At 40.4% G+C, this 12,546-nt stretch overlaps 1 protein-coding gene across 3 annotated transcripts in view; it reads right to left on the bottom strand.

Annotated features, from left to right (window-relative positions):
* The window catches only part of SH3RF1 (SH3 domain containing ring finger 1), a 249,840-nt gene that overhangs the window by 52,890 nt on the left and 184,404 nt on the right, over positions 1-12,546 (bottom strand). The window contains exons 5-6 of one of the 3 annotated variants that reach the window (XM_073606244.1): positions 4,008-4,307; positions 337-447 (exon numbers count right to left, since the gene is read on the bottom strand). The exons of 1 other annotated variant lie outside the window; for it this stretch is intronic. In XM_073606244.1, coding sequence (XP_073462345.1) covers positions 337-447; positions 4,008-4,307 — 411 coding nt within the window. The remainder of the gene's footprint in view (positions 1-336; positions 448-4,007; positions 4,308-12,546) is intronic. One more of the 3 variants, XM_073606253.1, reaches the window with a different exon arrangement.

Here is a 12,546-nt window from a genome sequence, read left to right on the forward strand (position 1 = left end):
AGCGATTAAAGTTATTATTCTGGTGCAGATAGAAAAAAAAAAAAAAAAAAAAGGTTATCGTTACCTATTCTACTCCGAGTGAAGTATGTTACATCTTCCAACAAAAAAACAGCATATTTGAAAGGAGAATCTACAGTAAAGTGATTAAGAAATAGACTTGCCACAGTTTTATTCCAGAGCAAGAGAATTTTGAATCAATTATCGACAACAGAAAAAATGCGGTGGTAATCATTTGCCACAGAGTTTAGGCATTAAGACGGTTTCCCCGAAAAGAAGATAAAAACACCAAACTCACTAATTATGCTATAACAGAAAGAAATCAGGCCTGCTACTTACTCCTAAAGCAGCTTGATAGGTGGCATCCGGTGGAAATGTAAATGTAGGGCCACTTATTACAGGGCTGCTCGGGGGCGGGGTCACAATAAGCCCTGCAGTACTGATATGGACCTAACAAATTAAGGGGAAAAAAAAGATAAATTAAATTAAGTTCTATATTTTTATATGAAATGTTAATAGCAGAAGCATGATAACTTTGAAGATTTACTATTTACAGTCATGGCCAAAAATATTGGCACCCCTGCATTTCTGTTAGATAAAGCACCACTTCGCCCAGAAAATGGTTTCAATTACAAATGTTTAGGCATTCTCATGTTTATTTCTTTTGTTTGTATTGGTATGACACAAATAAAAAAAAAAAAGTGGAGAAACAAAAAGCCAAATCTGACACATTTCACACAAAACTCCAATGGACTGGACAAAATTATTGGCACCTTCTCAACATTGTAAGAAATAATTGCATTCCAAATTTGTGATGCTCCTGTGATTTTTAAATAAACTCACCTGTATCAATTAACAGGTGCTGACAATGTAGAAATCACATCGGAAACCAGTTAAAATGGTGAAAAATGTACTCAACCTTTCTGTTGTCTCTGTGTGAAAATAATTGTCTGTGGATTTGAGAATAAAAATTGTGGAAAAACATGGACAATCGCAAGGTTATAAGTCCATCTCCAGAGATCTTAATGTTCCTGTGTCCACTGATTAGAACATTGTCAACAAGTTTACAGTCCATGGCACTGTAGCAAATCTCCATATAAAAAGGGATGCTATGGTAGGAGACCAAGGAAGACCTCACTGCTGGCACAGAAACAAAAAAAAGCCAGATTGGAATTTGCCAAAACCTACCTGAAGAAGCCGAAACCCTTTTGGGAGAATGTGCTACGGATAGACGAAACAAAATTACAGCTTTTATGGTAAAGCCCATAATTCTACTGTGTACAGAAAAAGCAATGAGGCCTTTAAATTAAAGAATACAGTCCCTACAAACATGGTGGAGGTTCACTGATGTTTTGGGGTTGCTTTGCTGCTTCAGGCACTGGATATCTTGACGGTGTGCATGGCATTACAAAATCTGAAGACTACCAAAGAATTCTGGGGTGCAATGTAGGGCCCAGTGTCAGAAAGTTAGGTCTCCGTCAGAGGACATGGGTCCTACAGCACGACAATGACCCAAAGCACACGTTAAAAAGCACCCAGAAACGGCTTAAGGCGAAGCGCTGGAGAGTACTTAACTGGCCAGTAATGAGTCCAGATCTAAATCCCATAGAGCACCTGTGGAGAGATCTCAAAACAACAGTTGGGAAAAGGAACCCTTCCAATCTGAGAGACCTGGAGCAGCTGGCAAAAGAAGTGGTCCAAAATTCCAGGAGGGAGGTTTAAGAAACTCACGGGTGGTTAATTGAGCAATTGATTTCAGTTATTTTTTTCCAAAGGGTGTGCTACCAAATATTAAATGGAAGAATGTCAGATTTGGCTTGTTTCTCCACTTTTTTGTGTCATACCAATACAAACAAAAGAAATAAACATGCGAATGCCTAAACATTTGTAATTGCAACAATTTTCTGGGTGAAGTGGTGCATTATCTGACAGAAATGCAGGGTGCCAGTATTTTTGGCCATGACTATGTATATATTCATTTATAAATAAGCTCTGGTTTCTGTAAAGTTACTTTAAACTGTTTTATGGTATTTATTTCTGTTTCTGCATTTAATCAGCATACGCTCATGGAAAATGTCATGTGGCAATTAGCTTGGACCAGCTTAGTTGTACGGTATTAGCTTAATGGAATGCCCTTGTTGTGGGACAAGCACCCATAAAAATATGATTCCTTTCAAATATGCTTAGGAAAAAGTCTCTCTTAATTTTACTGCTTGACGTGATAATCCTATGCTTTCTTTTCATGAGAAAATTATGTAGTGGTAAACAAATAACAGTGACATTTTGTAGTGACATCAAATTAATGTAGACATTAATTTTGGCTCTCATAATTTCCTGTTGGCACAGGTAATACTCTAATAAAATAAACCAACTGGTGACATTTTCAGTTAGGTGATCAGGTAAAAAAAAAAAAAAGAAAAAAAAAACACCTTACTCCAGACCATTTGTCATGGTATGACTCATTGTTTTCCATATTCTCATTCTAGACTGACAGCGAGATGTTAAATTCATATTAAATGTTAAATCAGGCTAATGTACAACCCACCTCATAAAATAAGGTATATGACTCACATACTGTAATCTTCTTTTGCACGTCATTTATAATATACAAAATATTTTCCTCTAGATGTCAATTAAAAAAAAAAGTTTTTTTTTCAAGCTTCTGTGTTTAAATATATGAGCCAACAATGCAAAGTACAATTCAAGTGCGCTGAAAAGATGTCTTTAGGGTGCGCCTCTCACTACACTCAAATTGCAAAATGCAGAAGTTTGGGAGCATGATACAACAGCAACCAGTGCTAGGAAATTAGCACTGGTGGTCCTCAGTGAAGGAATGCACCAGAATTGTTCTGAAAAATCAACCTTCCTGGGCCAAAACACACTAGAGCTGAAGTCCTGCTGATGGAATCTCAAGTTTCCCTAGAAATGCACCATCATTGTCTACCGCATACCACAGACATTTGAAAAGGCTTTTAACTTTTTCCTATAACTGTACATGGAGTGCAAATCCAGTAAACAACACAGCTGCACTGTAACATAAGCTCTTGTAATATCAGTACTTTTATAGAGATCCGAGATCAGCAAATGAGCTCATACCATGTTTCTTTGTCAAGTAACTGCAATTTTCCCATCAAAGCTCAACAGTTCCTAGCACACCACTTTCAGTCTTCCAAGGTCCATTCTGGAATGGGGAGCAACCCTGAGAAAGCACATTTTTATCTGTTGAAGACCGTGGACTGCTAATGTGCACAGAGAAAGCTCAACAATTCCTAGCACACCTCCTCCAGTCTACCAAGGTCGATTCTGAACTGGGGAACAGCCGTGAGAAAGCGCACTCTTCTCTTTTCTGGTGAAGACTGTTGACTGCAAATGTGCTCATGGATAAGATTGGGACAAAGATCTCTCTAGAAATCAGTAGTAATATAACGCTATGGACCTGCAGTAGCACAGAGGGTTTGGTAGTACCAAAGCTACCTTAGAATATATTTTTTCCTCATAAAAGGGCAGTTCTCAAAATGCTAGATTATTCCAAGATACAAAAGACACACAAGACCTAAAACAAATACATTTTTTAACATGCAATGAGAGAAGTTGATATGGAATCTATAGTGACAATATGGATATACGTATCCATTTTTATTGGCACCAATTTTCAAAAATGTCTGAAACAAGAATTGTCTGAGTTACTCATGTCAATCAGTCATATTCTCCATTGTATTTTTTTCTACAGGCAACATATTAGACAGCTTTTATTTAAATGCCAGGCTGGATGGGTAGTGTCGGTGATGCCATGATATATGGAAATTGCATAGTAATATGAATTAAGAATATTAGTAGTTTTGTTTCTTTTTCAGTTGAAATAAAAGTAGCAAGTGTGCCAATATGATCAAATTTAAGAAGACAAGAATGGTATTTTAATTCAGTAAGCAGGAGTTGTAGGCTTAGCAAATGTTACGAAGATATGGTTTTTGCAAAAGTGCAGAATTATTTTTGGAGGCTATCTTTCTCACCTGAGAAGGTGCGCTACAAGACAGGCCAGACAGCTCGCTTATCCTGGCCGCAGCTGTGGGATTGCTGGAGCTGATGAGCACTGGGGGGCTGATCTCCATGGAATGGCGGTTCTGCACAGATTGCGATGACTTGTTGGACATGGTAAGCGAGGTGAACGAATGACGCTTTTTGGTGTTCTTCTTGGCATCTGTGTGCTTTTGGGAAGAGCTGCTATGTGCTGTTCCAGATGTTCCTTCCCCAGAGTCCACTACTCCTGATGGCTTGTCCAACTCTATGAGCTGCTTAGCCGCTGAATTAAACTGAAACAAAGAGACATGGTTTACAGCTAAAATGATACACGGAAGCAAAAACACCTTTTTCTTACGCACACACAGGACACACAAATGCAGATAAACCTGTGGCTCTTTTTGGGATCAATGTTCCTAAAATGTAAGCAGATTGTACACACAATGAGATTATCGAACTAATGATTGTCTGTTTTCTGGGTTTTTTTTGCATGCTTGTCTCATATCGAAAATGAAGAGTTTACTAAAGTGATGAAAATTCTCGTACAACAGAATAAAAATTCGGAAGTGATGCAATGTATTGTATTTTCAGACGACAACTGTACTGATTAACCACATGCCGACCAGCCGCCGCAGTTTTACTGCGGCAGAATGGCACGGCTGGGCGAAACAACGTTGCGTGTGCCCAGCGGGCGTGATGACGGGCTACCGCGATCGTTCGTGACAGAGCGAGGACAGACACACAGATCCCAGTTCTTTCAGGGGAGTAGAGACGGATCATGTTTTCATACTATGTATGAACACCGATCTCTCTCTCCTCCTCGACAGTCCCATCCCCTCTACAGTTAGAACACACCTAGGGAACACATTTAACCCCTTGACCGACCCCTAGTGTTAATCCCTTCCCTGCCAGTGCCATCTATACAGTAATCAGTGCATTTTTATAGCACTGATCACTGTATATTTGTCAATGGTCCCAAAAATGTGTCAAAAGTGTACAATTTGTCCACCGCAATATGGCAGTCCCGATAAAAATCGCAGATCGCCGCCATTACTAGTAAAAAAAATATATAATAAAAACGCCATAAATCTATCCCCTATTTTGTAGACGCTATAACTTTTGTGCAAACCAATCAATATATGCTTATTGCGATTTTTTTTACCAAAAATATGTAGAAAAATACATATTGGCCCAAACTGAGGAAAAAATGTGTTTTTTTGATAAAAAATGTGGGATGTATATTATAGCAAAAAATAAAAGATGGTGTTTTTTTCAAAACTGTCACTCTTCTTCTGTTTATAGCACAAAGAATAAAAACCGTAGAGGCAATCAAATACCACCAAAAGAAAGCTCCATTTGTGGGAAAAAAAGGATGTCCATTATGTTTGGGTACAGCGTCGCACGACCGCTCAATTGTCAGTTAAAGTGACGCAGTGCCATATCACAACAAATGGCCTGGTCATCGAGCAGCCAAATGTTCCAGGGCTCAAGTGGTTAAATGAAAATCGTCCGATTTGGTATAGCACAAGAAAAATTTTCCTGCTTGTCCCACCAAATAATATTGGATGAACTGTTGTGATTGGCTCTCGAAAGCTGTGTGCTAACGAACAGGTTATCGTGCAATCGATTCAAAACGTACGATTTTCTGATCGTGTGTATGGGCCATTATTAGGCCCCTTTCACACCAGCGATTGGGTCCACCTGTCCGTTTTTCAGGCGGACTCGATTGGATCACCTATTGTTCTCTTTGGAACAGCGGACATGTGTCCGCCGACATTCGCCGGCATTTGAACCGGTCCGATAAAAAACAGGATGTATGGGGATCCGTTCCTCATCCATCTGGCGAATCGAATGGAAACGAAAACCCCCATAGAGAACAGTGGGCTGTGTCCGTGTTGGCTCTGCATAGTGGAGTGGACACAGACCTGTCATCTGTCTGCTCAGCAGAGATCAGTGGAGAGATCCCCAGCTGGGCAGGCAGATCAGCTTGATGGATTCCGCTCTGTTGGAAAGGGGCCTTATACTTCATCAATTATGCCATTATGCCAGAAAAATATTTTGAAACAAATATTTCACTTTGAACACAGCATTAGAACAGGAATCAAGAACTTAAAACCTCCTATTTAGGATTACCAAAGAAGTAGTAGTATAAAAGATTCCTACTATTTTTGCTCTCTGTATTTTTCTGGGCTACGATACTGAACCGACTGTGCAATATATAGCCTGGACAGCTTAAGCCCTACTACATAAATAAATGTAACAAGCCACAATGGAAAAGGCAAACCTGGCAGCAACTGTGGAAATACAATGGATGTGAAAAATCCTGTCAACAAAAAACATGTATGAGAGATATCCAACAAATGTAGAAATCCCTTTTTTGTATAGGAACTCTCCTCGTAAAAACAGGTTAGAACACACCTCCTACAGTGAGGGAAAAAGTATTTGATCGGTCTATAGATTAGTCTATAATTTTAATGGTAGGATTGCTTTAACAGCGAGAGAGAGAACAACAATATTATCCAGAAAAACACATTTCAAAAAAAGTTATAGATTGATTTGCATTTTAATGAGGGAAATAAGTATTTGATCCCCCATCAGTCAGCAAGATTTCTGGCTCCCAGATGTCTTCTATACAGGTGTAAAGTGAGTGCTCCTAATTTTAGCTTGTTGCCTGTATAAAAGACACCTGAAGCAGAAGCAATCAATAAGATTCCAATCTCTCCATCATGGCCAAGACCAAAGAGCTGTCCAAGGATGTCAGGGACAAGATTGTAGACCTACACAAGGCTGGAATGGGCTACAAGACCATCGCCAAGCAGCTTGGTGAGTGGGTGACAACAATTGGTGCGATTATTCACAAATGGAAGAAACACAAAACAACTGTCACTCTTCCTCGGTCTGGGGCTCCATGCAAGATCTCACCTCATGGAGTTTCAATGATCATGAGAACGGTGAGGAATCAGCCCAAAACTACACGGGAGAATCTTGTCAAGGCAACTGGGACCATAGTCACCAAGAAAACAATTGGTAACACTACGCCATGAAGGACTGAAATCCTGTAGCGCCCGCAAGGTCTCCCTGCTCAAGAAAGCACATGTACAGGCCTGTCTGAAGTTTGCTAATGAACATCTGAATGATTCAGAGAACTTGGTGAAAGTGTTGTGGTCAGAGGAGACCAAAATCAAGCTCTTTGGCATCAACTCAACAACTCGCATGTTTGAAGGGGGAGGAATGCTGTCTATGACCCCAAAAATACCATCCCCGCCATCAAACATGAAGGTGGAAACATTATGCTTTGGAGGGGTTTTTCTGCTAAGAGGACAGGACAACTTCATCACATCAAAGAGACAATGAAAGGGGCCATGTACTGGCAAATCTCAGGCGAGCACCTCCTTCCCTCAGCCAGGACACTGAAAATGATGACAATGACCCAAAACACACGGCCAAGGCAACAAAAGGGGTGACTCAAGAAGAAGCACATTAAGGTCCTGGAGTGGCTTAGCCAGTCTCCAGACCTTAATCCAATATAAAATAAGTGGAGGGAGCTGAAGGTTCAAGTTACCAAATGTCAGCTTCGAAACCTTAATGACTTGGAGAGGATCTGCAAGGAGGAGTGGGACAAAGTCCCTCCCTGAGATGTGTGCAAACCTGGTGGCAAACTACCAAGAAACGTCTGATCTCTGTGATTGTCAACAAGGGATTTGCCACCAAGTACAAAGTTGCGAAGGGGTCAAATACTTATTTCACTCATTAAAATGCAAATCGATTTATAACTTTTTTGAAATGCTTTTTTCTGGATTTTTTTGTTGTTATTCTGACTCTCACTGTTAAAAAAAACGTACCATGACAATTATAGATCATTTCTTTGTCAGTGGCAAACATACAAAATCAGCAGGGGATCAAATAATTTTTTCCCTCACTGTACATTTCCTTTGTCATCTGGAGGGACACTAGTATCGAACTTGTTCACAACGTTTGCCAGAAAAAAGTCAGGCAATACATTTAAAAGGGCTCTACTATTTGTATGATTTATATTAAAGTGGAGTTCCACCCACTTTTGAGAGGTGGTCTTAAATGAAAGACCACCTCTTCCCCCATCGTTTTTGGGTAGTTAAAATTTTTTTCTAACTTACCTTTTTATGAAGTACAGCCTGTACTTCCGATCCAGCCGTTCCGGGATGCAGGGCGTCATTTCCTTTTCTTTGGCGAGCCCCCCCTTGATGTCTTCTGGGACATGTGTCCCCCAGAAGACAGCTGGCCATTCACAACGTGCCGCGCGACACGCACATGCACAGTAGGAAATGGGCAGTGAAGCCGCAAGGCTCCACTGTCTGTTTCCCTTAATTAGAATGGGGGCACCTGCACCCGATCCGATGGATGGATGGATGGATGGATCGGCCTCGGGGGGCCGTCATCACGGGCTCCCTGGACAGGTAAGTGTCCCTATTAAAAGTCAGTAGCTACAGTGTTTGTAGCTGCTGACTTTTTAAAAAAAAAAAAAACGTGCGGGTGGAACACCACTTTAAGAAACAAAAAATATTTAAGAAAATGATTTTAGTGAACTATATTGGAAAATGCATATGAATAAGCCTTGTTTACCACATGGAACTCTGGGCTGCTTTCACCCAGATTTACTTTACTGTATGTACTGTAAATAGTATGTGTTGTTAAAAGATATCCATTACAGAAACGTAAGTTACAAATACAGCTAAAGCAGTCAGATCCATTCCTAAACTCTTTGCTCTGCAGATAAGGTTTAAGTTGATTTTCAGCAAGATTGAGAAAAGAAGAGAGCAGCTAGTGCTTGACTTTCTCTTTAGAAAGTCTAGAATGCTTTGCAAAGTCAGTGTAATGGAAGCACTCTGTATTAAAGCTGAATTCCAGGAATTCAGCTCCTTTGTAAAAAGTGAAGGGACATTGAGTTAAAATCAAGGAGGTGCATGACAGACTCCCTGGACTTACTGTTATTTATAACTGACAGATTTATAGTACTCCTGGAAGATGGCTATCACTGTATTTCCGGAGGTTCGATGCTGATCCTTCAAGCCTCAGCATCTTCAAAAGTAGAGTCGCTGCAGCTGCTATGCCAGCCCCTCCCCTCCTCTTTCCAAATCACAGAACCCTTGGTATTATGCAAATCCATTCACAAAATACAAAGGCTTCTGTGAATGGGCAGCAGAGGGAGGCGTGGGCATAGCTGCTGTGTGTGCTACTCTCCTCTCAGATCCCAGGGAGAGGAGTGTCTCTCTGGCAGAGTAATAAACCTGTCAGATGTAAAGTTTAAAGAGAAATCCAGGAGATGTCACGCACCTAGTTGGACTTAATTCTTTGTGGGTCTTCCCTTTTTACAAAGTGGCAGAATTCCTGGAATTCAGTTTTAAAATGTTCATCTGTACAATAAAGATGATATACAAATAAACACTGTTTAGTTAGCACAGTTTAAAAACGCGTGAACTGAACAAAAACATTTATTATTTCCTTTTAAGTGAAGCAGTCTTTTTATATATGGTACTTTAACTTGATATACACCGAATCTCTACCATGAGAAAGGATTAGTATAAACAAACACACTGGTGAAACAAAGGATGCTTTTGATTTTAATACATCCCTAAAGCCGTACAGCCCTGTTAATATAGCTGGCGCCCGGACCGTACCAATTAAGGAACGTACAGAAGATTACATCTGAGTTTTGTCAGCTTTCCTCTAGGCTTGATTTTCCACTTAATTAAGATATTTGTTTATCTCCTAAAAATATTACAGGGAAAAAGATTTGCCTGCTGATTGCTGGGCAAAGAAAGGTATTCCTGTACCCATGGGATTGATACAAGAGTGGCATTTCCTTCTGTTAGACAGGCAAGGGGGATGGCTACAAAATGCAAACAGATGTCCCCTTATCTGTTTAATTAGCCACACTTGTATGTACAAATACAAAGATGCCCTGGGTTATTTAATTAACAGTGGATTAAAGTAGAAGGATTTATGGAGTAGACTAGCGATTGCAAAAAAAACGGCAAGCTAAACATTTTGCTAGAATGCAAGTATAAAAAAAATTAACTTTATTCACAATTTTTCAACATTCTGAAACCAACATACCTTGAGTTAAAGCATTCAATACAAATTATTAACTTTGGTGGAAAAAAAATTTCCCAGGCTGTATAAAAATGCGGCTTTCACAAATCCTGAGATGCGCCAAGCTCATTTGGCAACTTTTGTCTTGCTTTAGACTATTCACCTCGTCCCTGGTACTTCCCTGCGGCTCTATATGCACATGCGGAATGAGGCAAGCGCATCTGTGACACATATGGGTTGAACCACCATCTCATGTTCCCCCAGGTCCACATTTGGAATATATATAGAGCTAGCAGACAATATGAATCGCATAAAGCTCAACTTGAGTAAAGGGTAGCAGAATGGGGAGAGTATGAAATGGCAGATATACCTGTTCACATTTAGTGGGATTGAAACACATTACAATAGTGAAAGAATGGTCAGTATACTGCCTTCTTCATCTCTGCCACTCTTGGCCAGGAACTATGCTTTTTTTTTTTTTTTTTCTTTATAGAAGTCTGGACTCAAGGTTTTTTTTTAATAAAATATGACCGCAATGCATTTTTCACACCTTTCTCCATATAGGGCTTCTATTAAAGCACATCGAACAAGCATGTCTGAAGGTAACGTTTCTGAAAAGCCACCGCATGAAGGACCTCAGCACAGAGATTGCCAATACTGAGAAATTCGGCCCTTTTGATCAGATCTAAGATGAGAGAGCTGGAGACCATGAAAGCCACATGAGTTGGCACTGAAAGATTAATACAGATCCAAGGTATGCACATGACCTAAAGAAATAGTAAGGGGAGGGATGGAGTGGCATGACGATAAGTGCAAAGGTCTAAAGTGACTCATGTCATTCCTAATGCTATTCCATCCAACTGTACAAGAATGTTATAAATTCTTTATTGCTCTCATATACAGTGGGGACGGAAAGTATTCAGACATTTTTCACTCTTTGTTATATTGCAGCCATTTGTTAACATCATTTAAGTTCATTTTTTTCCTCATTAATGTACACACAGCACCCCATATTGACAGAAAAACACAGAATTGTTGACATTTTTGCAGATTTATTAAAAAAGAAAGACTGAAATATCACATGGTCCTAAGTATTCAGACCCTTTGCTGTGACACTCATCTATTTAACTCAGGTGCTGTCCATTTCTTCTGATCATTCTTGAGATGGTTCTACACTTTCATTTGAGTCCAGCTCTGTTTGATTATACTGATTAGACTTGATTAGGAAAGCCACACACCTGTCTATATAAGACCTTACAGCTCACAGTGCATGTCAGAGAAAATGAGGTCAAAGGAACTGCCTGAAGAGCTCAGAAACAGAATTGTGGCAAGGCACAGATCTGGCCAAAGTTACAAAAAAAATTCTGCTGCACTTAAAGTTCCTAAGAGCACAGTGGCCTCCATAATCCTTAAACGGAAGGCCTTTGGGATGACCAGAACCCTTCCTAGAGCTGGCCATCCGGCCAAACTGAACTATCGGGGGAGAAGAGCCTTGGTGAGAGAGGTAAAGAAGAACCCAAAGATCACTGTGGCTGACCTCCAGAGATGCAGTCGGGAGAAAGTTGTAAAAAGTCAACCATCACTGCAGCCCTCCACCAGTCAGGGCTTTATGGCACAGTGGCCCGACGGAAGCCTCTCCTCAGTGCAAGACATATGAAAGCCCGCATGGAGTTTGCTAAAAAAACACCTGAAGGACTCCAAGATGGTGAGAAATAAGATTCTCTGGTCTGATGAGACCAAGATAGAATTTTTTGGCCTTAATTCTAAGCGGTATGTGTGGAGAAAACCAGGCACTGCTCATCACCTGTCCAATACAGTCCCAACAGTGAAGCATTGTGGTGGCAGCATCATGCTGTGGGGGGGTTTTTCAGCTGCAGGGAGAGGACGACTGGTTGCAATCGAGAGAAAGATGAATGCGGCCAAGTACAGGGATATCCTGGACGAAAACCTTCTCCAGAGTGCTCAGGACCTCAGACTGGGCCGAAGGTTTACCTTCCAACAAGACAATGACCCTAAGCACACAGCTAAAATAACGAAGGAGTGGCTTCACAACAACTCCGTGACTGTTCTTGAATGGCCCAGCCAGAGCCCTGACTTAAACCCAATTGAGCATCTCTGGAGAGACCTAAAAATGGCTGTCCACCGTTTACCATCCAACCTGACAGAACTGGAGAGGATCTGCAAGGAGGAATGGTAGAGGATTCCCAAATCCAGGTGTGAAAAACTTGTTGTAATTTTCCTAAAAAGACTCATAGCTGTATTAGATCAAAAGGGTGCTTCTACTAAATACTGAGCAAAGGGTCTGAATACTTAGGACCATGTGATATTTCAGTTTTTCTTTTTTAATAGATCTGGAAAAATGTCAACAATTCTGTGTTTTTCCCTCAATATGGGGTGCTGTGTGTACATTAATGAGGAAAAAAAATGAACTTAAATGATTTTAGCAAATGTCTGCAATATAAC

Source organism: Aquarana catesbeiana, linkage group LG01 (genome assembly GCF_042186555.1).
Source record: "Aquarana catesbeiana isolate 2022-GZ linkage group LG01, ASM4218655v1, whole genome shotgun sequence".
Lineage (NCBI taxonomy): Eukaryota > Metazoa > Chordata > Amphibia > Anura > Ranidae > Aquarana > Aquarana catesbeiana.